Source organism: Sinocyclocheilus rhinocerous, unplaced genomic scaffold, assembly GCF_001515625.1.
Source record: "Sinocyclocheilus rhinocerous isolate Xijiao unplaced genomic scaffold, SAMN03320098_v1.1 scaffold5123, whole genome shotgun sequence".
Lineage (NCBI taxonomy): Eukaryota > Metazoa > Chordata > Actinopteri > Cypriniformes > Cyprinidae > Sinocyclocheilus > Sinocyclocheilus rhinocerous.
In genome coordinates this window covers 1-23629 of record NW_015633225.1, presented here as the reverse complement: position 1 = coordinate 23629, position 23629 = coordinate 1, and the positions used below count along the sequence as shown (strand labels likewise).

General features: G+C 38.9%; 1 protein-coding gene and 1 long non-coding RNA gene across 2 annotated transcripts; one reads left to right on the top strand and one right to left on the bottom strand.

The window, feature by feature from the left end:
* Nucleotides 1–32: 32 nt before the first annotated feature.
* Nucleotides 33–21275, top strand: LOC107743970 (uncharacterized). The gene is made up of 3 exons (XR_001640445.1): nt 33–117; nt 17059–17064; nt 21265–21275. It is a non-coding gene; the product is annotated as an uncharacterized LOC107743970 (long non-coding RNA).
* On the bottom strand, nt 5595–20156 carry LOC107743969 (gastrula zinc finger protein XlCGF57.1-like). The gene is made up of 2 exons (XM_016557432.1): nt 19889–20156; nt 5595–7038 (listed from the first exon to the last, which is right to left on the bottom strand). Exons 1-2 carry the CDS (start codon nt 19965–19967, stop codon nt 5681–5683), a joined length of 1437 nt encoding a protein of 478 aa, XP_016412918.1. The 5' UTR covers nt 19968–20156; the 3' UTR covers nt 5595–5680.
* Nucleotides 21276–23629: the final 2354 nt, after the last annotated feature.

Genomic DNA, 23629 nt, shown 5'->3' with positions numbered 1-23629 from the left:
GAAATGCTGTTCTGTAATAGCCTCTGTCCTAAATGTGGTCCTAACTGAAATCACCATGGTTACCAAACAGATAAGATCAGATTTAAAAGTTAGGATCTTTCTGTAATACACCCCCAGGTTCCCGGGTTTTGGATCCATCAGGGAGAAGGATTTCTCCTTCTCCTGGCAGGGCAAGTCAAAAGAAGAACAAAGCGAACATGGTGTAGACTTCACAATTAGAAAGAGTCTGCTGGGAAGAATTGCTCATATAATGTGGGATATGGGATCTTAACGAGTCCTTTCCATACAGCTTTACACAGCAGGACTAGTCAGCATTATTAGTGCTTATTCACCAACTCTGACTACCGCAGCTGAAGCAAAGGACCAGTTCTACAATTATCCCAACATTGCTGTCAACGGTGTCTCAACAAACAAGCCACTGTTCATTCTCTGGGATTTCAATGCTAGAGTGGGCACTGTCCACAACTCCTGACCAATTTGCTTGGGTCAGTTTGGTCTTAATCAGTGGTTCTCAAAGTGTGGTTCTCTGGCGGGCACGGGCCATCAGCAGAAAAAGAAAAGAAATAAAAAAGTAAACAGCCAAAGGACGTAACTTAGAATGGGAGATGGATCGGTGTGTGAAAGGGAAAAGAAAAGCCATAGATGAAGTCGCTCAGACCCAGGCAGGTGCTAGTCATTCAAAAGCTAAATGCAGAAAATATGACGAGGAATATCTTGCTATCGGCTTCACTCACCGTATCTACACCAGACGCTAAAGTTGTTGCGTCGCGCCGCAAGTCTACACTGGACGCGACAAAGCGACCGTTGCAAATCATTTTAACTTTGTGTCAGTACGTCATAAATAGAACAAGGCATCAGTTTAACACTAGAACCGCCACGGGGTAAATTTTACCAGTGGATGTTTTTAAAACGTACATAAAATATTTTTAATAAAACATTCAAGTCTCCCAGTCACTGACTTTTACTAAAATTGTGTGATTTACAATCCCCTGTTGTTAAAAACTGTTTAGATAAAACCAGATCAAAAAACAGGTCATTTATACCTCTAAGCGCCAGCGCGGGTCAAATTTACCCGCTATATAATGCCTGTATGTTCGTGCTGTCATTTTCGTGCCGCTTATGTTTTAACATAGTAGCCTACATTGCTAGGCAATGCCTTTCACTCACTGAATTAGCGGTTATCAGTTTCATAAATAAACACAAAATGAGTAAAAGAAGGCGATTTATGAATGCTGAAGAGGTATAAGAAGCACTAAATGCCATGAGCGATGGAGAGTCTGATGGTGGGGAGATAAGTAAAGCGTCCTGTCGGCTCAGCATCTGACGGCGATCAATATATCATATTTAGACGTTTTATCCTAATGTTACTCATAATTGTTCAAAATTTGGATTAATTATTTAATTTTTGTTTTGCCATTTCTATCATTTATTGTTCGCTTCTGTGTTGCTATGTATTCTAGTCTGCCTGTTTCCTGAAGAAAAAAAAATGGATCTGATGTAATGAATAAAAACTTTTTTTTGATTTATTGGTGTTCTTCTTGTATAATTCAATTATGAAAAGTGACTAGTGTAGCCTGCATAAAAAAGCCTTGAACATAAAACAACAGGACAAAAATATAGTTGATGACTAGACAGTCATTTCATGACTCTAGACACTTCTTTGTGAAGACATTAGCATAATACAGTGAAATAATATGTTCTTTAGCCATTCAAAAACAGCTGTCATGTGCGTGGGTAAAATTTACCCGCTGGCACTTTTAGGTATACAGCGACCTCTGGCGGTTCTAGTGTTAATGTCGGGAATTTGTCGTGTCGCACCGCATCCAGTGTAAACGGAGTCACTGATTATAATGGGTTCTACTGTATTTTGCCGCTTGCGTCCGGTGTAGATACAGTGTTAATTTCGTTGGTGAGGAGGAAAGGCCTGTGTGTGTCCTACGCCTTAGCGGACAGCATAAAACCCACAAAATATATATATATATATAAATAAATATGAAAAAACTACAGAGAGAATAAGAATAATAACAGTTATTCTCTGTATGCTATTTTTCAATGTGTCAAGTGTTTGCAGGTGTTTTTTTTCCACTGTAGATTTTTTAAATTAAAAGAAGTATTAATTTTTCATAATATTTATTTAAATTATTTGGTAGTCTGAGGTGAGATGGGGATTCAGGAAGGGGGGGGGCATATTTTTTTTTAGGTTTAAAGGGGGGTGCGACCAAAAAAGTTTGAGAACCACTGGTCTTAATCGAGTTATTTGGTAGTCTGAGGTGGAATGGGGATTCGGGAAAGGGGGTGGGGGGCAGATTTTTTTTTATAGGTTTAAAGGGGGGTGCGACCAAAAAAGTTTGAGAACCACTGGTCTTAATCGAGTTCTGCTGCCACCAAGGCCTGGACATCAACACCAACACTTTTTATAAACACCAAACCACAGCACAGAGTTTCCTGGAGACACCCAAGGTCCAAGCACTGGCATCAGTTAGATCTGATTCTGACCAGGCGTTCAGTGCTGTCCAGTGTTAAGCTTACACACAGCTACCAGAGTGCTGACTGTGAAACGGATAACTCTCTGGTCTGCAGTAAGATCAAGCTGCGGCCAAGCAGACTGCATCACACCAAAAAGGAAGGTAGGCCATGGATTGACACCAGTAAGACACAAGACCAGGACTGAGTGGAATAGTTTGCATGAGCACTGGAGGACATCCTTCCAGGCAAATTAAACAGCAATGCCAGTGAGATGGCAACACATCAGGGATGCTATGCTTGATACTGCCATTTCCATTTTTGGCAAGAAGACCAAAAAGTAAGCAGACTGGTTTGAAGCCAATACCGAGGTGATGATGCCAGTCATTGAAGGAAAGAGACATGCACTGGTCAGGTTCAGCAGGTGGCTCGCTGAGGTGCCAATGATTGTGCTTTGCTCCCAGATACAGTGTGCCACAGATTCTGGAAACATCAATGTTCCAAAAACATTCATGACAGCATCAAAAGAAGACTCCACACCTCAAGTTCATCGCAGGGAAAATAATACAAGACCGGGCTAAGCAGATTGAGAGGTGGGTGGAGCACTACTCCGAGTTACATGCCAGGGTGCATATGGTCTTTGAGGAAGCCCTGGATTCCCCTGAGTGCCTGCCTGTGCTGGCTGAGCTGCATAGGGAACCCAACCTATAGGAATTGAATGCAGCACTGGACCTCTGGTAAGGCTCCTGGCAATGATGGCATTCCTGCAGAAGTCCTGAAGTGCTGTAAAGAAACAGTGCTCAGTAAGCTGCATGAAATCTTTTGCCTCTGTTGAAGAGAAGGCACTGTGCCACAGGTTATGAGGGTTGCAAGCATTGTCACAGTCAGTAAGAACAAGGACATCTGAATCTATTGTAATAAATATTGCAGCATATCTCTCCTAAGCATAAAAGGGAAGCTGTTCACTTGAGTTGTCCTTAAGCACCTTCAGGTCCGTGCTGAGAGTTTATCCAGTGTCCCAGTGTGGGTTCTGAATCAACAGATCCAATGTCAACATGATCTTCTCACTCCGACAGTTACAGGAAAAGTGCAGGGAGCAGCCCCTTTATGTGGCCTTTGTGGATCTCACCAATGCCTTTGATCTTGTTAGCAGAGATGGCCTCTTCAAGATCTTGGTCAAGATAGGCTGTCCACTAACTCTCATCAGCATCAAGAAGTCCTTCCATGATGACATGAAGGAAACTGTTGTCATTGATGACTCAACTTCTGATGCCCTTGACATACAAAGTTGAGTGAAACAGGGCTGTGTTTAGCTCTCACACTCTTCAGCATCATTTTTGCTGTCCTATTGAAGCACACCTTTGGGTCTACTACTGAAGGGATATACCTTCGTAAGAGGAAAGATGGAAATTTTAAAAATGTCAGTACCGACTGTTACCAAAATCAGTATTTTTGACACCAAGTCACAGCAGTCTAATATACCTCCTGTTGCCCATCATTAATCATGTAACAAAAGAAAAGGAGAAAATCACTTAATGCTCTTTAGTGAATAACTTCATTAGCTTTTTAAAGGATTAATCTGCGTTTAATTTATACAATGTCTGCTTGAAAGAATGAATAATATTGTCTGTATGTTGTTATAAAGAATGCATATATCATTGATTGAAAAGAAGATCATGTTCTTCTTTGAGAAGTGGTTTTATTTAATTTTAAGATAAATAAAGACGTTATATGTCACAGCAGTTAAATCTGTCTGTATTGCATGTTCAAACCATGTCATTCATATGAACAGATTTATAGATGTTTCTAGAAGTGAATTAAGTTTGGACATTTTTGAGAAATGCTTAAGGGTTGGTTCACCCAAAAATGAAAATTCTGTCATTAATTACTCACCCTCATGTCGTTCCAAACCCGTAACACCTTCGTTCATCTTTGGAACACAAATTAAGATATTTTTGATAAAATCTGAGAGCTCTCTGTCACTCCGTAGACAGCAATGCAACTACAATGTCCCCAGGTCCAGAATCGTAGCAAGGACATCGGTAAAATAGTCCAGTAAAATTGGAGAGTATCCACTGAACGTAAACAACGTAAGCATTGTTTACGTTTAGCATGTGCACGCTTTTGCTGAACGTAACCAGCGTTATGTTCAGTAGACAGCGTGCGCATGCTGAACGTAAACGACGCTGATTATGTCGTTTACGTTCAATGGATACTCTCCAAAATGGTGGAAGACGGTAACTCAGGGAGAAGAATTGTTGAATAAATTATGTTATTATTGTTTTCTTTGCGCACAAGAAGTATTCTCATAGCTTCATAAAAGTACGGTTAAACCACTGAAGTCGCATGAACTATTTTACAGATGTCCTTGCTACGTTTCTGGACCTGGGAACATTGCAGTTGCATTGCTGTCTACGGAGGGACAGAGAGCTCTCAGATTTGATCAAAAATATATTAATTTGTGTTCCGAAGATAAACGAAGGTCTTACGGGTTTGGAACGACATGTGGGCAAGTAATTAATGACAGTATTTTCATTTTTGGGTGAACTAACCCTTTAATACATTACAATTTAACTAAACCCATTAGACTTTATTTGACTAAATTTACTGTTATACATACTCTTATATGTAGTTGACAGTAGAAAGTAGATTAAAACAATTCAGATGATTACAATATGACAAACTAAATGGCATTTCATACAAAAGGCTATGACTAAATCTAAATCAAAATTTGTTGTCAAAATTGACACTGCATACTTCAAGTACATTAAAGATATTAAAATCAATAAAATGTATATAACAGTGAATAAATGTTTTACAAGTGACACGCCCCCTGATGCTGATTGACTGCAAGTGTGTTGTGGGGCTTGGTCTGATTCACATTCAACAGCTTTCTCAAAAATTGCATACTGAACCTTTAAATCACCTTACTGCAAATTGCAGATAAGCTTTGAAACTCGTTTTCCATTTAAAACTCTTCTAACACAGATGACTTCGCTTCAGTGTGAATTCTCATGTGACTATTAAATACTTGCTTACAGATTAAACACTTTCCACACTGAGAGCAAGTAATAAGCTTTTTCCCAGTATGAATTAACATGTGAGGCTTCTTTTACATGTGAAAGTTTTTCTACACTAAGGACAGGTGAAAGCCTTTTCTTAAGAGTGAATATGCACATGCACATTAAGTTGTCTTTTTTGAGAAACTCTCTCCAAATTAAGAGCAGCTGAAAGGTTTTATTCCTGTATGAATTAACATGTGACCCTTAAGGCTTGCTTGACATGTGAAAGTGTTCCCACACTGAGAGCAGGTAAAAGGCTCCTCTGAGGTGTGCATGCGCACATGCACATTAAGTTGTTTTTTTTGTGTGAAACTCTTTCCACACTGAGAGCAGGAGAATGGCTTTATTCCAGCATGATTTAACATGTGATTCTTAAGGGTTTCTTTACGTGTGAAAGCGATTCCACACTGAGAACAGCTAAAAGGCTTTTCTGAGGTGTGCTTGTGCACATGCTCATTAAGTTGTTTTTTTTGTGTGAAACACTTTCCACAATGAGAGCAGGTAAAAGGCTTTATTCCAGCATGAATTAACATGTGATTCTTCAGGCTTCCTCTACGTGACAAAGTATTTCCACACTGAAAGCAAGTGAAATTCTCTTCTGAATTGTGAATAAGCACATGCTCATTGAGTTGTTTTTTTTGTGTGAAACTCTTTCCACACTGTGAGCAAGTAAAAGGCTTTATTCTAGCATGAATTAACATGTGATTCTTCAGGCTTCCTCTACGTGACAAAGACTTTCCACACTGGGAGCAGCTGAAAGGCTTTTCTGAAGTGTGAGTTAGCAAATGATCCTTAAGGCATCCTTTATATGTAAAACTCTTCCCACACTGTGAGCAGACAAAAGGCTTTATTCCAGCATGAATTAACATGTGATTCTTCAGGCTTCCTTTACATGTAAAAATCTTCCCACACTGAGGACAGGTTAATTGCTTTTCTGAAGTGTGAATTAGCATATGCTCATTAAGAGTTCTTTTCTGCGTGAAACTCTTTCCACACTGAGTGCAGCTGAAAGACTTTGTTCCAGTATGAATTTTCATGTGATTCCAAAGGCTTCCTTTATGGCTGAATGTGCTTCCACACTGAGAGCAGGTGAAATACTTTTTTCCCATATGAATTAACATGTGATTCTTCAGGCTTCCTTTGCGTGTGAAAGTGTTTCCACACTCAGAGCAGGTGAAAGGCTTTTTCCCAATGTGAACAATCATCATGTGCGCGTCAAGGCTTCTTTTCTGTTTGAAACTCTTTCCACACTCAGAGCAGGTGAAAGGTTTTATTCTATTATGAATTCTCATGTGATTCTTAAGGTATTTTTTACAAGTGAATGCATTTCCACACTCACAGCAGGTGAAAGGCCTTTTGACTTCTGTTACTTGAATGTTGCTTTGCGAGCAACTGTTTTCAGTTTTGGAGCAACTCACTGATTTTTCTCCAGTGGTGACATAAGTTTTCTGATGCTGATGCTTCTCCTCCACTTCATTCAGATCTTGTCTTTCCTCTTTCACTTTTATCAGGCCTAAAATGAAAACATTAAAGTGATGAAAATCAATTGGAACATTTGGAAAACAAAAGGAAATTAGGGTGCGTTCAGCACAACAGCAAGCAGAACATTTTTTTCTTTGCATTTTCTTTTTTAAGTTTTGCATACAGATGACAACATTGTCAAAACAATCCCTGTTCACACGGATCCATGAAAACTAAACTAAAACACTATATTATGCTGACAGGCCAGTAGATGGCAATGTCACTGTAAAGAAACACTGGGTGCTTCTCATTTCTTATTTGTGCATCTTCCTTTCCTTTCCTCGAGTCTTAGCTCCACCCCCCTTAGGATATGAGGGAAGGATGCAAGGAAAGGAAATGAGGACAGAGGAATCAAAGGATCAACACTGGAATATTCTTGACCACTCAAGCGTCACTTCAAAGTGTCATCAGCAGCACTAAAGGGATCTGCTCTTATATTGTTAAAGTTTTCTATTTAAGGCATTCATAATAAATATCAATAAAGCAAGATGCTCTATTGAAAAATATGACATGTATGGTTTATTTAAACTGCAAAGATAAAATATAAATGTAAATTATTACGACAGGTGTGAAGGGGGAGGATAATTTATATGTGCATCAGTTTTTTTGCAGAAAAAGACTTCCGCATAGGAAACACCCGTGTATCCTCGCTCATGACTCCTCAGGAAGCCTCCTTGCTAGGGCTGGGCAGTATATCGAGTTTGTACGATATATCGATATTTTCTTTATAAGCGATTCGATATGAGGCAATACCGTTTATATCGATATACAGTAGTTTGATATGAGCGCATCTGAAAATATAGCGGAGGACACAGACTGAGCTGCTGTGGAGAAAGTGCATAATCCAATTTGTTCTAAACATGTGACAAGCTTCATATTAAGGCCTTTAAAAACTGGTAAGACATAGTTTATAGTTCCAGTTTTAAGTGGCTTGGCCCGTCATATGCTCTGACAGAAAGGCTGTGTGTGCCGCTGACAGAAACGCTAGGCTACTCGCGCTGTTTAATGTGTTTGAGATGTGCTGTTTTCCTGAATGCATAACATACATTTCACAGGTATATTCTCCATCTGTAAATGTTAGAAAGCCATGGAAATATTTCCATTTTTATGTCAGAAGTGCATGAGCCTTCTGCTTTGGAATTCTCCGCTAAACTTTAGTGAACGAGCGCCGCCGCTTTTGTTCTCATTTTTCATTTTTAGTTTAGTGAATTTAACTTCCGATTTAAAAGCCTTATTTTTTTAGATTGCAATGTTACAATGAAAAGTGATTTTAACCCTTTTTGCACATAATATAAAGGCTTACATGGTTACTTTCACTTTATTTGTTTTCATAGCCTTTAATATGTATTGTTTTGTCGGACAACATTGGGCAGTAAGTGAAATATATATATATATATACGCCGTGGCGACGTGACGCCTACATTTTCTGTCCAATTGCATTTTTTCAGTTAAAAATTGGTTTAAATGCATAAAAAAGATGCCATATATATGAAGGACCTCTCCCATGTATGAACTCACTTTAACTTTTCAAAAAACATTAGCTATTTGTAATTTTTCTGTTATTCAAAGTGTCAAAATATCATGTGGTGCGACCGTCCGGCCATAACTTTTTTTTTAGTAAACATCTTTGAAATTACCCTAAATTAATTCAAATTAATTTTATGCACTATTTGGCATGATTTCCAAAGTGTTTTGTAATCCTGTGTAAAATTGCAAAGCATTTATATTTCCATCATAATATAAAAACAAACTTTGTCCGATGATGTCAGTTTTATGAAATATCATGTGGTGCCACCATCAAGAAACTACCATTTTGGGACTTTTATGTTAAAATCCATTCAAAGGTAGGACTTTACATCATATACCAATTTGCTAAAGACCCATGGAAGCATCAAGCAGGTTTAGAAGTCTCTTTTAAATTTGGAAAAAAATAACCTTTTTAACGGCTGGTATGTAGTTACCACATTTGGATATCATGTGGTATGACCTCAAAAAACAATGAATATTAAGTTATTTCTGCAAGTATTTATTTTCATTATAAATTTCATAGTGACCTTTTGTGGGAAGCTAGCTTGTTTTGTCTAGGTGGCCAATTCTGTGCTTGTAAATTTTGAATGAATTTGAAAATATCATGTGGTGCGACCAAATATCTTGTGGTGCGACCACTGCAGAGTGTATTCCATTATAAATATATGTCCCAGATTGGCAGTTTTTCTGCTTTTATATTCAATTGATGGTTTATATACATAAAATATCTTATTTTAGTATAATTTGGAATAGATTTTTATGCAATTTGGGTCATTTCAGACTGCAGAAATGCAAAAAAATAATAAAATTCATAGCATGTAATTTTATTCAGGTAATGATGCATTTATTATTTATTTATTAATAACTATTTAAATTTATTCTGCCAGATTCCACTGCCAAGTGTTACATTCCTCCCGTCTAGGGTCAGGGATGGATGAAACAAGGAAATTTACGAACAAAGCCAGAAGAAAAGAAAGAAATAACAACCTATATTGTAGAAACTGTATTCTACAGGTTTTGCTGCCGAAACTTAAAAGGATACACATCCTTGACTCCACTGACCTAGTGGTTATGGAGATACTGACTGTGTATCCATGTTCAGGTTTACATACTCTATAATTCTGTGTTACATACCTCCCCTGTCTAGGGTCAGGGGTGGTCGAAACAAGGAAATTTGCAAATGAAGCCAGAAGAAAAGAACAACTTTTCAACCGGCAACCTGGAGGTCTTCTCTCCTGTCCCAGCACTCCACAGAAAATCACACAGACTTTTGTAACGGTCTAGAAAATTGGTTTATTTAACAATTTCAAAAAAGTACTAAGCATGGAGCAAATAAAGCTTCGGGAGGGGACAAGGCCAAAACAACAAACATAACAGGTCTAATTTACAAAAGGGGTACTTTCTAATCTCTCAAAACACAATTCTAAATAAACAACAAAAGTCTTACCTGACTCCCTTTCTGGCCAAAAACATGGACATTAAAAGAAACGGCATCCTCCTCCCTACTGCTCAAAAAGTAATTATAAACTTTTGGCTTAAATCTGAAGTTGTGAGTTTACTTGCACAAAACAAAGTAACAACGTCTCTCCAAAGCTTCAAAGTTATACAACAACAACAACAACTAGCACACATGCAATTGTCTGGGGCAGGTGAAAACAATCTCCAGAGGCCAAGAAGGGCACCGCTTTCACACAGAGTTTCCAGCTTTATCCACACACTCTCCCTCCAGCAGCCAATCAGAGCAAGTCAGTAGTTGATGACAATTAGGACCAGCTGATCTTCATTAAGCTTTGCATGGAGTAGAGAGAAGAGAGAGAGCGCAAGAGAGAAAACAAAACACTGCCAAAAGACAAACTATCAACATAGCAGCAATATCAAATACTGCCCAAATATAACACCAAAAAAAACAAATAAAATTAAAATAATTACGCCTTGGGACATAACACCCCCATCATCAAATTTACAACCCATGGATTGTAAACACAATGTCTCTTCAGCATCACAGGCTCTAGAGAGTGCATCCGCCACCACGTTCTCCGAACCTTTCTTATGTTGAATGTTCAAATTGTATTCTTGCAGACAAATTGACCAGCGCATCAAACGGTTGCACATGCGGGAAAAAAAAACTAGAGGGTTGTGATCAGTATAGACAACAAGAGGCATACAACTACCACCCACGTAAACTTCAGAATGTAACACACTGGATGTTCTACTCCTGCACCGTCCTCCTGCAGCAGGACAGCACTTACATCCACTTGTAGCTTAAATGGAAAATAAAAATTAGGGGCAGAGAGAACTGGAGCATTACAGAGAAGTTCTTTGGCAGCAAGAAAAGCATTCTCAGACTGAGGACTCCAAACAAATTTCTTCACAGAGCTAAGTAGGTCAGTAAGGGGGAGTAACAACTACGGTTGAAAATTTTTATTAGTATCCCACCATTCCAAAAACCGGCGTAACTGACGCTTGGTAATGGGAGCAGGAAATTCAACAACAGCAACTACTTTAGCTGTTACGGGTCTTACGCAACCTTGACCCACCTTTTTCCCAAGGTAAGTTACCACAGCTTTAGCAAACTCACATTTTGCTAGATTCAGAGTTAACTTGGCATCATTCAACCTGCTAAACACTCTCTCCAAGCTGTGGATGTGGTCTTCCCAATCACCTGAATAGACCACAATGTCATCCAAGTAGGCTTTACAGTCGCACAATCCTGACAAAACTTTCTGCATGAGCCTCTGGAATGTGGCTGGGGCATTTCGCATCCCAAAAGCCATACAATTGTACTGCAGAAAGTTGTCAGGGGTGACAAATGCAGAAATTTGTGCAGAAATGCAGAAAAAATGCACGTGCAGTTAAAGGGACCTGCCAATAGCCCTTTAATAGATATAACTTTGTGACAAACTTTGAAGCACCAACCTTATCCACGCAATCGTCCATACGGGGTAAGGGAAAAGAATCAGGCTTTGTGATGCTATTTATCTTCCGATAGTCAGTACAGAAACTAAATGTAGAATCGGGCTTTGGGACCAGCAGGCATGGAGAACTCCACGGGCTCTGGCTAGGTACAACCAGCCCGTTTTAAGCAGGTAGTCTACCTCAGTCTTCATGATCTCTCGTTTTGCAGGATTTACTCTGTACGGGTGCTGTTTGATAAGGACAGAGTTACCTACATCAATATCATGAGATAACACTGTGGTTCTTCCTGGAATATCAGAGAACAGTTTGGGATATTTTTGTAACAATTTTACAACATCTTCCCGCTGATTCTTTGGCAAGTATGACAAATGTGATTCTATTTTACCCAACATGGCAGAATTATTCAGACGCACACCAGGAGTCAGCCAGCAACAAATCTTCATCAACAGGAACACAGTCGGGAACTACTGTAACACAAGGTTTACACTGTGGTGCAGAGAGAAGTGTTGGTTTAGTTAAGTTTCGTGCAACATAGGACTTCAACATATTAACATGACGTACTCTATTCTTGCGTCTGCGATCAGGGGTACCCACAACATAATCGGTTTCACTCAGTTTCTGTTCAATGACATAAGGCCCCGAAACCTTAGCCTGCAGAGCTGAGCCAGGAATAGGAAGTAACAAGAACAGACTCACCCGGCTGAAAACTGCGCTGTACTGTTCTTTTGTCAAAGTGGGCCTTCATCTTTGACTGTGCCATGGAAAGAACTTGCATAGTCTAGCACAGAAATAGGTGCACTATCCTTACCTATTAACTGCTCCTTTAACAACTTCAAGGGGCCACGAACAGTATGAGCAAACACAAGCTCAGCAGGGCTAAATCCTAGTGACTCCTGAACACTTTCTCACCGCAAACATGAGCAATGGCAAGCCGTCCACCCAGTCCTTTTAGTTTTTAGGGTTTTATGAAAACGTTCCACCGCTCCTTGTGACTCAGGGTGGTACGCACTAGACATGTGATGTTTTATTCCTAACTCTTTCAACATTTGTCCAAATACCTTTGAGGTGAAGTTTGACCCCTGGTCAGTTTTAATAACTGTAAGCCAAATGTAGTGCAAAACCTTACAACCTCTTTCAGCACTACTTGTGCTTTCAACGTACGCAATGGTATGGCTTCAGGATAACGGGTAGCAGTACACATTGTCAAAATAAACTGGTGCCCATGTTTCGACTTCGGAAGGGGCCCTACACAATCAATCACCAGCCTCTCAAAAGGTTCTCCTATGACAGGAATCGGCTGAAGAGGAGCTTTAGGAATGGTTTGATTTGGTTTATCCGCACGCTGGTAGATGTCACATGACCGGCAGTAACGAGAGACAGCAGATTTGATTCCAGGCCAGTAGAAATGTTTAACGATCCGCTGAAATGTTTTAGTGACACCGAGGTGTCCAGCAAGAACATTTGCGTGTGCCAATTTCAAAACATGGGAACAGTAGTTGGAAGGCAAAACAATCTGATATACAGTTTGCCAATCACCTTCGTCTGAAGATTTTGGCTGCCACTTGCATCGGAATCCCATCGTCCCAAAAGTATGCTACCTTTGCCAACAAAAGATTGCGAATGTTAACTGCAGCACTAATGCAGTTTACAAGTGTAGGGTCTAACTTCTGGGCAGCAGCCAAATGTTCCCTACCCACTATGGAATGAAGTTCAACTGGAAGTTGGGAGTCATGCTCAGAGACCATTTCACTCTCAACAGATAACCTGCACTCTACCGGTTTAGGCTGCACACTCAGGAAAGAATCAGAGAGATCAACAACATCTTGAAAGCTTCTTGACTGAGATCCCGTAACAGCACATGCTGGAAAAGCTAAAGGATACGTCGCAGAGAGATTAGGGGAAATCACAGACTATTGGCTTGCTTACGACTATTGGATGGGGAAAATTACCACCGGCAAGGTCATTTCCCAGTATGAGGCCAACATTGTCTACGGGCAACTGTTTACACACACCCAATTTGAACCAAGCCCGTAACAAGGTCAGACTTTAAGTAAACGTTGTGTAACGGAACGCTAATGCAGCCCATCTCGATACCACGAACAAGGACATTTGCGCCCATATATGACGCATCAGAGAAGGGCAAAACATCCTCAAGCACGAAGGATTGAGCCGACCCAGTATCTCTCAGAACCTGCACACACTTATCTGCAGAGTCACCAGCTAGCGACACATAACCTGTCAGAAGAAAGGGACCATAGGACGATGTGTCAGCCGCAAATAAATCAGGAAATTATTGTAGAAACGCAACACTTTTAGGTTTTGCATTTGTAGCCTTCTGCTTCCACGCCTTACAATCCGCGATTATATGGTCAGGATCGAGACCGTAAAAAGCAAACCCTCCTTTCTGCGCTCTTTGAGAGCGACTTCCCTCCACCACTAGTCTTGCTGACCTTCACTCTAAGTGCATCTTGAACTATAGACTCTGTAGCCAGGGAAGTTTTAGATTGACGCGCAGAAGAAAAGACAGTTCGGTGAGTAAGTGCAAATTCATCGGCAAGCACCGCCGCATCAGAAAACTTTGACACTTTTTGTTCGTTTAAATGAACAACAACATTTTCCGGTACACAAGTTTTAAAATCTTCAAGACAGACCAATTCTTGCAATGCCTCAAATGTGGTAACCTTACTAGCAAGACACCACTTTTCAAAAAGCATTTTTTTCTCTCTTGCAAATTCAACATAAGTTTGTTTGGCTTCCTTTAAACACGTCCTGAACTTTTGTCGATATGCCTCCGGCACCAACACGTATGCCCTCAACACAGCCGTTTTCACAGTGTCATAGTCCTACGACTCGACAATTGGCAAAGCAGCACATACCTCTTGTGCTTTGCCAACAAGGTTACACTGCAACAGTAACGCCCACATGTCTTTCGGTCAATTCAACTTTGCGGATACACGCTCGAAAGCAACAAAATAAGAGTCTACCTCTGATTCGCGAAAAGGTGGTACTAATTTGACGTATTTGCCAACATCAAATTCACATGTAGACGCAACGCTATCACTAGAGGAAGGCGGCCTAGAACAAGGTATAGGAATCGGGCGATTACGCAGAGTTTGCACTTCCAACTCAAGCTTACGCAACTTCGTGTCACTATCTGCTTGGATTTCAAGAGCTCTCAGCCGAAGCAGCGGTGTCTCATGCTCCTGCTTTCTTAATGCGAGATCAAGCTCTTTTAATTTCAGAGCTACCTGAGGATTTACAGAAGTTGCATTTTTACTGCTAGCTACTAAGCGGGAGTCATCTTCTGTGCCAATGTCAGCTTCACCCCCCTGCTCTAGTGTTTGTTCTGGGAAAATACCTGCCTCTACCAACTTGCTATACAACTCCTCTTTTATCGCTTGTTTACGTGTGGCTCTAGAAACTGTCATATAAAAGTCAGCTATTAAAAGCAGATCTTTTTTTCGACAACAGTTGAATTCCTCCAAAGAAGGAGACAGCGTGAACTATCAAATCGAAATGCATATTTTCAGTAATATAGGACCTCCTCACCCACCAAAGTTTAAAGCAGCCAAACAAAACTTACCTACACATCCAACAACGAGATATTGGAGTTCGTAATGAAAAACAGGAAAAAAAATTTGACGTCCAAATTCGCACAATTAAAAATGGACAAGCCCCCAATTGTTACATGCCTCCCCTGTCTAGGGTCAGGGATGGATGAAACAAGGAAATTTACGAACGAAGCCAGAAGAAAAGAAACAACTTTTCAACCGGCAATCTGGAGGTCTTCTCTCCTGTCCCAGCACTCCACAGAAAATCACACAGACTTTCGTAACAGTCTAGAAAATTGCTTTATTTAACAAGTTCAAAAAAGTACTAAGCACGGAGCAAATAAAGCTTCGGGAGGGGACAAGGCCAAAACAACAAACATAACAGGTCTAATTTACAAAAGGAGTACTTTCTAATCTCTCAAAACAAAATTCTAAATAAACAACAAAAGTCTTACCTGACTCCCTTTCTAGACAAAAACAGGAGAAAACATGGACATTAAAAGAAACGGCATCCTCCTCCCTACTGCTCCAAAAGTAATTATAAACTTTTGGCTTAAATCTCATGTTGTGAGTTTACTTGCACAAAACAAAGTAACAACATCTCTCCAAAGCTTCAAAGTTATACACTAACAACTATGCAAACAGGCAACAACTAGCACACATGCTATTGTCTGGGGCAGGCGAAAACAATCTCCAGAGGCCAGGAAGGGCACCGCTTCACACAGAGTTTCCAGCTTTATCCACACGCTCTCCCTCCAGCAGCCAATCAGAGCAAGTCAGTAGTTGATGACAATTAGGACCAGCTGATCTTCATTAAGCATTGCATGGAGTAGAGAGAAGAGAGAGAGCGCGAGAGAGAAAACAAAACACTGCCAAAAGACAAACTATCAACATAGCAGCAATATCAAATACTGCCCAAATATAACACCAAAAAAAACTATAAAAATAAATTACGCCTTGGGACGTAACACAAGCAAAGTAAAATAAACACTCACCATAGGCAGCACGGAGCAAAGAGGACACTGACAATGAGCTGACAGACAAGACAGAGCTGGTTACTTTTAGTATGAAACAAAGTCTCAGTGTTCAATTTTGTCATTTTTTTAAAAGAAATTCAAACAACAAATACTGTTTTGTGGCTTTTTAACATGTCATGACAGATCGCTGTAGCGCCTCAGTTCAAGCGGCATATGAACTTTACTATTCATAGCATGAAATAAACATGAATGAACATCAGAAGGTATCTTGTTTCAACCGTGAAAAGATGCCAACATACACCATTTTTCAAGTTCAAGTCCACCGACGTTAATCTACTCTCCTGTCTGGTTTGTTTGTTGGACAATAATAACGGATTCGGCATTATAATATGTCAGACTGCCTGTTAATCAAACTCCCGGCAAAAGGCTCAATTGAGCAGCCAATATTGGGCAAAGTACAGAAATATCTGGGGCTAAAGAAATGCCTGCAGTTAATACCACGTGCTGCACTTTTCACACGTCTCTTTAAATAGATATTTGATATAACGTCTTTGTGTCATTTGGAGCGACCACTCATCCTGTGGTGCGATCAATAATAGCAATAACTGTATTACATTAAAAATAAAATCTAATTTCTGTGGTTGAAATATGAATCACTGCTATTAAGTGAATGGTATTTTTAAAACATTTTTATCAGTTTTATGCAATTTACAGAAAAAATAAGTCTGTTAACTACATTTAAGAAGGCAACTCTGAAATTCATTTGAGTCCAGCTGTGTTTGATTATACTGATTGGACTTGATTAGGAAAGCCACACACCTGTCTATATAAGACCTTACAGCTCACAGTGCATGTCAGAGCAAATGAGAATCATGAGGTCAAAGGAATTGCCTGAAGAGCTCAGAGACAGAATTGTGGCAAGGCACAGATCTGGTCAAGGTTACAAAAAAATTTCTGCTGCACTTAAGGTTCCTAAGAGCACGGTGGCCTCCATAATCCTTAAATGGAAGACGTTTGGGATGACCAGAACCCTTCCTAGAGCTGGCCGTCTGGCCAAACTGAGCTATCGGGGGAGAAGAGCCTTGGTGAGAGAGGTAAAGAAGAACCCAAAGATCACTGTGGCTGAGCTCCAGAGATGCAGTCGGGAGATGGGAGAAAGTTGTAGAAAGTCAACCATCACTGCAGCCCTCCACCAGTCGGGGCTTTATGGCAGAGTGGCCCGACGGAAGCCTCTCCTCAGTTCAAGACACATGAAAGCCCGCATGGAGTTTGCTAAAAAAACACCTGAAGGACTCCAAGATGGTGAGAAATAAGATTCTCTGGTCTGATGAGACCAAGATAGAACTTTTTGGCCTTAATTCTAAGCGGTATGTGTGGAGAAAACCAGGCACCTGTCCAATACAGTCCCAACAGTGAAGCATGGTGGTGGCAGCATCATGCTGTGGGGGTGTTTTTCAGCTGCAGGGACAGGACGACTGGTTGCAATCGAGGGAAAGATGAATGCGGCCAAGTACAGGGATATCCTGGGCGAAAACCTTCTCCAGAGTGCTCAGGACCTCAGACTGGGCTGAAGGTTTACCTTCCAACAAGACAATGACCCTAAGCACACAGCTAAAATAACGAAGGAGTGGCTTCACAACGACTCTGTGACTGTTCTTGAATGGCCCAGCCAGATCCCTGACTTAAACCCAATTGAGCATCTCTGGAGAGACCTAAAAATGGCTGTCCACCAACGTTTACCGTCCAACCTGACAGAACTGGAGAGGATCTGCAAGGAGGAATGGCAGAGGATCGCCAAATCCAGGTGTGAAAAACTTGTTGGATCTTTCCCAAAAAGACTCATGGCTGTATTAGATCAAGAGGGTGCTTCTACTAAATACTGAGCATTTTTCAGTTTTTCTTTTTTAATAAATCTGCAAAGATGTCAACAATTCTGTGTTTTTCTGTCAATATGGGGTGCTGTGTGTACATTAATGAGGAAAAAAAATTAACTTAAATGATTTTAGCAAATGGCTGCAATATAACAAAGAGTGAAAAATTTAAGGGGGTCTGAATACTTTCCGTACCCACTGTATATATATATATTAAATACAGATTTTTTTTCATCCAAATACAAAAACGAAAATACTGAGATATAAACCATACATCGCAAATCGGCCAAAAATTACAGAGTATATGAATTTTTGTCCATATTGCCCAGCCCTACTCCTTGCTCCTCGATCCTTGCCTCCTCACCATGCAATTAAGAGAACTGAGATGTCCTACAAGATAGCTGAGCTCGATCAGCTTCCAGGTCATAGGATTGGAGGACGGAGAAGCGAGGAAATGAGGAGGGACATTGAGAAGCACCCTATGCACCTATAGACTGAACATGTAATACACATGCGCATGACGTCACTGTTCACAAATTTGTATTTCTGTTGCTTGTAAACTTTGGAATTTGCACTTTGATACCGGTTTTCAAAAGTTCAATTTCAGGCCCCCAAATTGCCATTGTTTTGTAGATAAACGGCCAAAATGCATAAAAAGCTTTTTTGTTTTATTTGAAAATTGTGTCTTGTAAACACCTCCTTAAACTGAACCCCAATAGAACATTGTGTAATTTACATGACACTATTTTCAACAAAAACTGAAAACGTATGCATTTGGACAGAAGAGATAAAGCATGTCATATTTGGTTTTTTTTTTGTGCCACGGTAATATAACTCAAAGTACAGTGTCATAAATGTACATGAATTATTTTAGGTGTAAAACAGGTAAACCTTTGCCTGCAAAATATCTGAGATTACACTAATGCAGGGGTCGGCAACCTTTTCGGCATGACGTGCCATTTTTAATTTTTCTGGTTAACCACTGTGCCAACACCCTCCTCTTTTAATGCATTCTGTATTTATACAGTACATAAACATTTTTAAATTATCCGATAAAAAAAAACAATAGGCCAATTTGATTTTCATGCAAACAGTTTCTGAAGATTTTTTCATAAATTGTTTTTTAAACTTTTAAAAATTTTCTTAACAGATATACAGAGTGACCGTACTGAACACCACTGTATGTGTGTGTGTGACAAGGCCAATGCATTAAAACCGTTCAGTTTAATCACCGTTCTATATTAATGTGCTGCTTTAATTGATGCACGCACGCACACACACACACCACTAGCAGAGATCTGAGATTGCGCTGTGCAAAAAGTAACTTTCAGAAGCTCATAAACTTGTTGTCATCGCTGCCACGCGACTTTTATTAATCGCTACATTATATTTCTCAGCAACGAGGGGGGTAAAATCGCTGTTTTTTAAGTAACTAAACTCAGCTTCATTGTTTGTAGAGACACAGACAATTTACACATCTCTCTCTCTCTCTCAAAATGGCCATATTTGAGAAAAAAAATCTCAATTTGAGAACTGAATTTTTTTTTACCAGTATGTGTGTTCCCAGGGAATTGAACCCACGACTTTTTGCGCTGCTAACGCAATGCTCTACCACCGAGCCACAGGAACACTATTACTATTATTTACTATTCATCTGTCGTTTCAAACCCATAAGACCTTCGTTCATCTTCGGAACTGAGCCGTGCCGAGCCGAGTCGTACCACGCAGTGGAAAAGCGCCAAAAGTGAATCTGGTGAGTCTCACATGCTCTGAGATCAACACAGTTTAGCGATTCTAAAAAATAATGAGCGAAAATAAAATATAAATTTTATCGTTGTCAGTTCCATCCCATTTCTAAGACCTCTGAAAGGTAGATTTTTTTAGACATTTTAATGATTAAGGGAAGTAAAACTTTTTAAGGATCCTCAAGCACCCGTCAAGTCCGTTTGCTTAATGTACCACAAACAGTCATTAAAGATGAATGAAGGATAAAGATCAACCTCCTTGTTCCTCGTGTTTTATTCTCCGGGGTTCTGGTTCACTTGTGTTCTCCTCACTCTCCTCTTTAACAAACACCATCTTCACAGCAGCAGATCTCAGTTCAGCTGATACTCCTCCAGATATTCCTGCTTGCTTCAAAACTTAGTCATGACTGTGAGTATGACAATATTACAGGTATTTACTGACCTGATTCAAAAACTGTATTTTTCTATTTACAGAAGGTGCATTTCATTTCTAACGGATTGTATTAAAACAGCGTCACGACAAAACAACAGAAATCACGGTGAAACTAATCTTCTTCCTCTGAGATTTAATGGTGTTTGGCAAACAAACGTGTGTGTATTAGCGCCACCCGCTGGACTGGAGTGTGAAGCAAAGAGAGGAGGGAAATAATATGAGAAATACTTAGCGAGTGTACAGAGTGCATTCTTTTTCAATCAGCATCGCATAATATTGTTAGGAAATAGTAGTCTGTTTGTGAAATTGACCAGTATAACTATGGAGAACTGGACGCTTGTCAAGCAGACAGATTTTATTTGATTTTTTTCAAGAGTTTGAAGACTTCAATATAAAGTCTCAACATTTATTATCATTGGACTGCACTCTCACCTACATAAAATAGAAATTCATACACTGCTGTACTACAGCATGTTTGCAAATTTTAATCTGGCACAGCCAACTCTGCTTAACTTCAACACTACCAAAAATAGAAAATGATGTGTTGGCTATATACCCTGATATATTTTTAGATTAAACAAACATGAACATAAGCAGATTCATTTTGAGTTAAAAAAAATGGTCTCTCTGAATCAGAAAAAAAGTAACAACAGCCTGTTCATAAAACATGATGCCTGTTTACTGATGAGGTGCAGCCACACAGACATTTGAAAAGCATGTTTGGCTTTCTCATATTTGACCAATAAATACTCAAACATTAAATAATTACACTTTTTAAAAACAGGTCATATTTACATAAGAGCTCTGCAGAAAATCTGACCTGAAAAAAAAAATGCAGTCAGAGTGCAGGATAAATGTGGAAGAGTCATAACTGAACAGGGCAGAGAACAGCGTGAGGGTATTTTCAAATTAGAAACCAAAAACACAGTTCCTTGTGTTAAAATCGCATTTGTTGAACTACTTTAGAGTAAACTTTAGAATTGTTGAAGGTGTAAAGATGCTACATAGAGTATAGTTGTGATTTTGCTGTAAAAACACCTTTTTATTATGTATAGTTAACAGGGGAGCTGCAGTCTCGTACAAGTACACGTATGTCTCCAAAGTGTATTTACATAAAACATGTACATCTTACAGACGATTACTAAATGTCTATGTAACATTTCTGACAGGAAAATATTCAATAAGAATTGCAGATGAGCATATCTAATAGATGAAATAGACGTCTGAGTGAGTGATGTATGTGTTATGTAGTAGAATTCACTGTTGTCAACACTGCTTACTTTAGTTGAATAAATAAACAAATCTACACAGAGTAACTAAACATAAGTTATCTGTTTTATTGGTCCATTAGTACTGTTATTAAATTGAGGAGAATTTGTGTTGGATAATATGCCAGTTTAACACATCACCAACTACCTCAACATGTAATTGTAGTATTGAGCAGATAAATCACTGAGGTGACTTGACTCTTGTTTGGATGTTACAGGGACAGATGAGACATGTGTGTTTATCTGGAGTGACTGATGAAGGAATGCTGCCATCAAAGGCTTTCAGTGAATATACTACAGAAATGAATGAAACAACTTTTAAATCTTAAGTTGTAGTTTATTATAATTATTGTAATTTCGGTAACGCTTTAGATTGCAACGTACTGCGTAAATAAACAGAATTTACAGTGTAACTTTTTTGTAATTATAGTGTACCTATTCAGTACCTCCGTGTAGGTATAAAGGAATAATATGTGAAGTTTGGGGAATAAAGGGGTAATAACCTGTAAAATTACAAATTATTTCTACTGTGGGTCATTCTATGGAAATGTCAATTTTTCTGTCCCTAGCCTTTACAGAAATTAAACTTGAAAAACACTTTAGGGTTAATTTTTTTATATTTTAAAATAAAACAATGTGTTATTTGAACAATTACACCTTCTTGAGCCATCAATGTGGCAATATTTGTTTTTAATTAATTATAAAGAATTCCAAGCACAACAAAACTGCTCGTCCCCACAGCCATGTACAGAGGGTAAGTTCTTTATTTTGAGGTCAAAAACAGGGTTTTCTACCATTTAAAATACAATGATGTATTCATAACGATCAAACATATGATGTAAATGGCATAAAAAAAACAAAATGCCAAATACATATTATAAAATATGTAATGAAAGTAGTGGTCCCCTGGAGTTGTGTCACTGGTGTTACCGTTTAACAAAAATCTTTTATTTTGAAATAAAAATCACACTTGACTTCCTTCCTTCTATTTGCTAAAGATCTATGAAAAAAGCCCATGTGAAGTCCACTGTCTTTTTTCAGTTATCAGAAATTTTCTCATTTATCTCATGATTTCATATGAAGCTTTTAGTGGATGTCACTGGTATGACTTTATTGTTAGGGAATTGTAAAAAAAAAAAAAAAATAGAATACAAATGGATTAAACTACTCAATTGCAGCAGACATTTTGTAAAATGCATGTTTCAAGAAAATTGTCACTGGTGTTACCTTCCTTATGGGTAACACCAGTGAAGATCAGTTTATGCTCTTTTTCTAACTGCTTTCACTACTTGCCAAATGTAACAATTTAGTCTTATCTACTTAATTATAGTTGAAGAATAAGGATCTTTGGTCTTATGTATATCACTGGTGTTTCATTGTGTCACTGGTGTTACTTTTTTTTCTGTCCCATTAAATAAAATACGTCACATGTGACATGATAATAATTTGACATCTATTGAATTCTGCTTCACTCAAGAGTTAAGATTTAAAGGATTGCATCATTACTTGTTTATAACTGTTTTTACAAATATTTTCATTGTTATAGCAAAATACATGGTTGCGCAAATTAAGTAACATCACTCAATCACACTTTTAACAAACCTGATTAAAATAAATAAAACATAATCTCCTTATTTGTTGCATTATCATTATTTTTCTGTAACTCTGACTACATGTACCAAAAAAATTGAGAAATAATATTTCATAAAAACCTTTAAAATTGCCAAAGAAGTAAGGTAACACCAGTGACAAAAAAAATAATTAAGCTGTCATTTATGTGTATTCATAAAGTCTAAAGGTATAATAATGTGGTCTAAGTTTAAATGTTAAAAAAAGAAATACATTTTAAGACATATTGCCATACCAAAAGTGGACGTTTCTGTAGAATGACCCCTGTAAGTATTTTGAAATTAAGGGGTACCTATTCTAATATTACGTGGTATGTATATTATGACCTAACAACAATCTTATTTTTGAAAGCGTTTGAGAAAAAACATACATGTAGGCCTACTTTTTAAACACGCTGGGTTATTGTTTCAATCCAAACGCTCGGTTGAGACTGTTGGGTTAGGAAACTGACTTGATTTGACCCAATTTGGGTTGATATCAGTAAGTAACCCGACGGTCCTGGGTTACGAACAGTGTTGCCAAGTCCGCGGTTTTCCCGGGGAATTTTTATCGGGGAACCCCCCCATCGAAACGCGATTGGGCTAGTTTTGGGCTAGTTTTGAGTAGCAATAGGCCTTTATCACTGTCACGGTTCATAGATGCATCGGCCCCTTCTGGTCGTTCGGT

Excerpts from the sequence above, each read along its gene's own strand:
- LOC107743969 (XM_016557432.1), bottom strand. The coding sequence starts at position 19,967 with ATGGTGTTTGTTAAAGAGGAGAGTGAGGAGAACACAAGTGAACCAGAA. Across the intron at positions 7,039-19,888 it reads AAAACACGAGGAACAAGGAG|GCCTGATAAAAGTGAAAGAG; the intron begins GTTGATCTTTAT and ends TTTTCATTTTAG.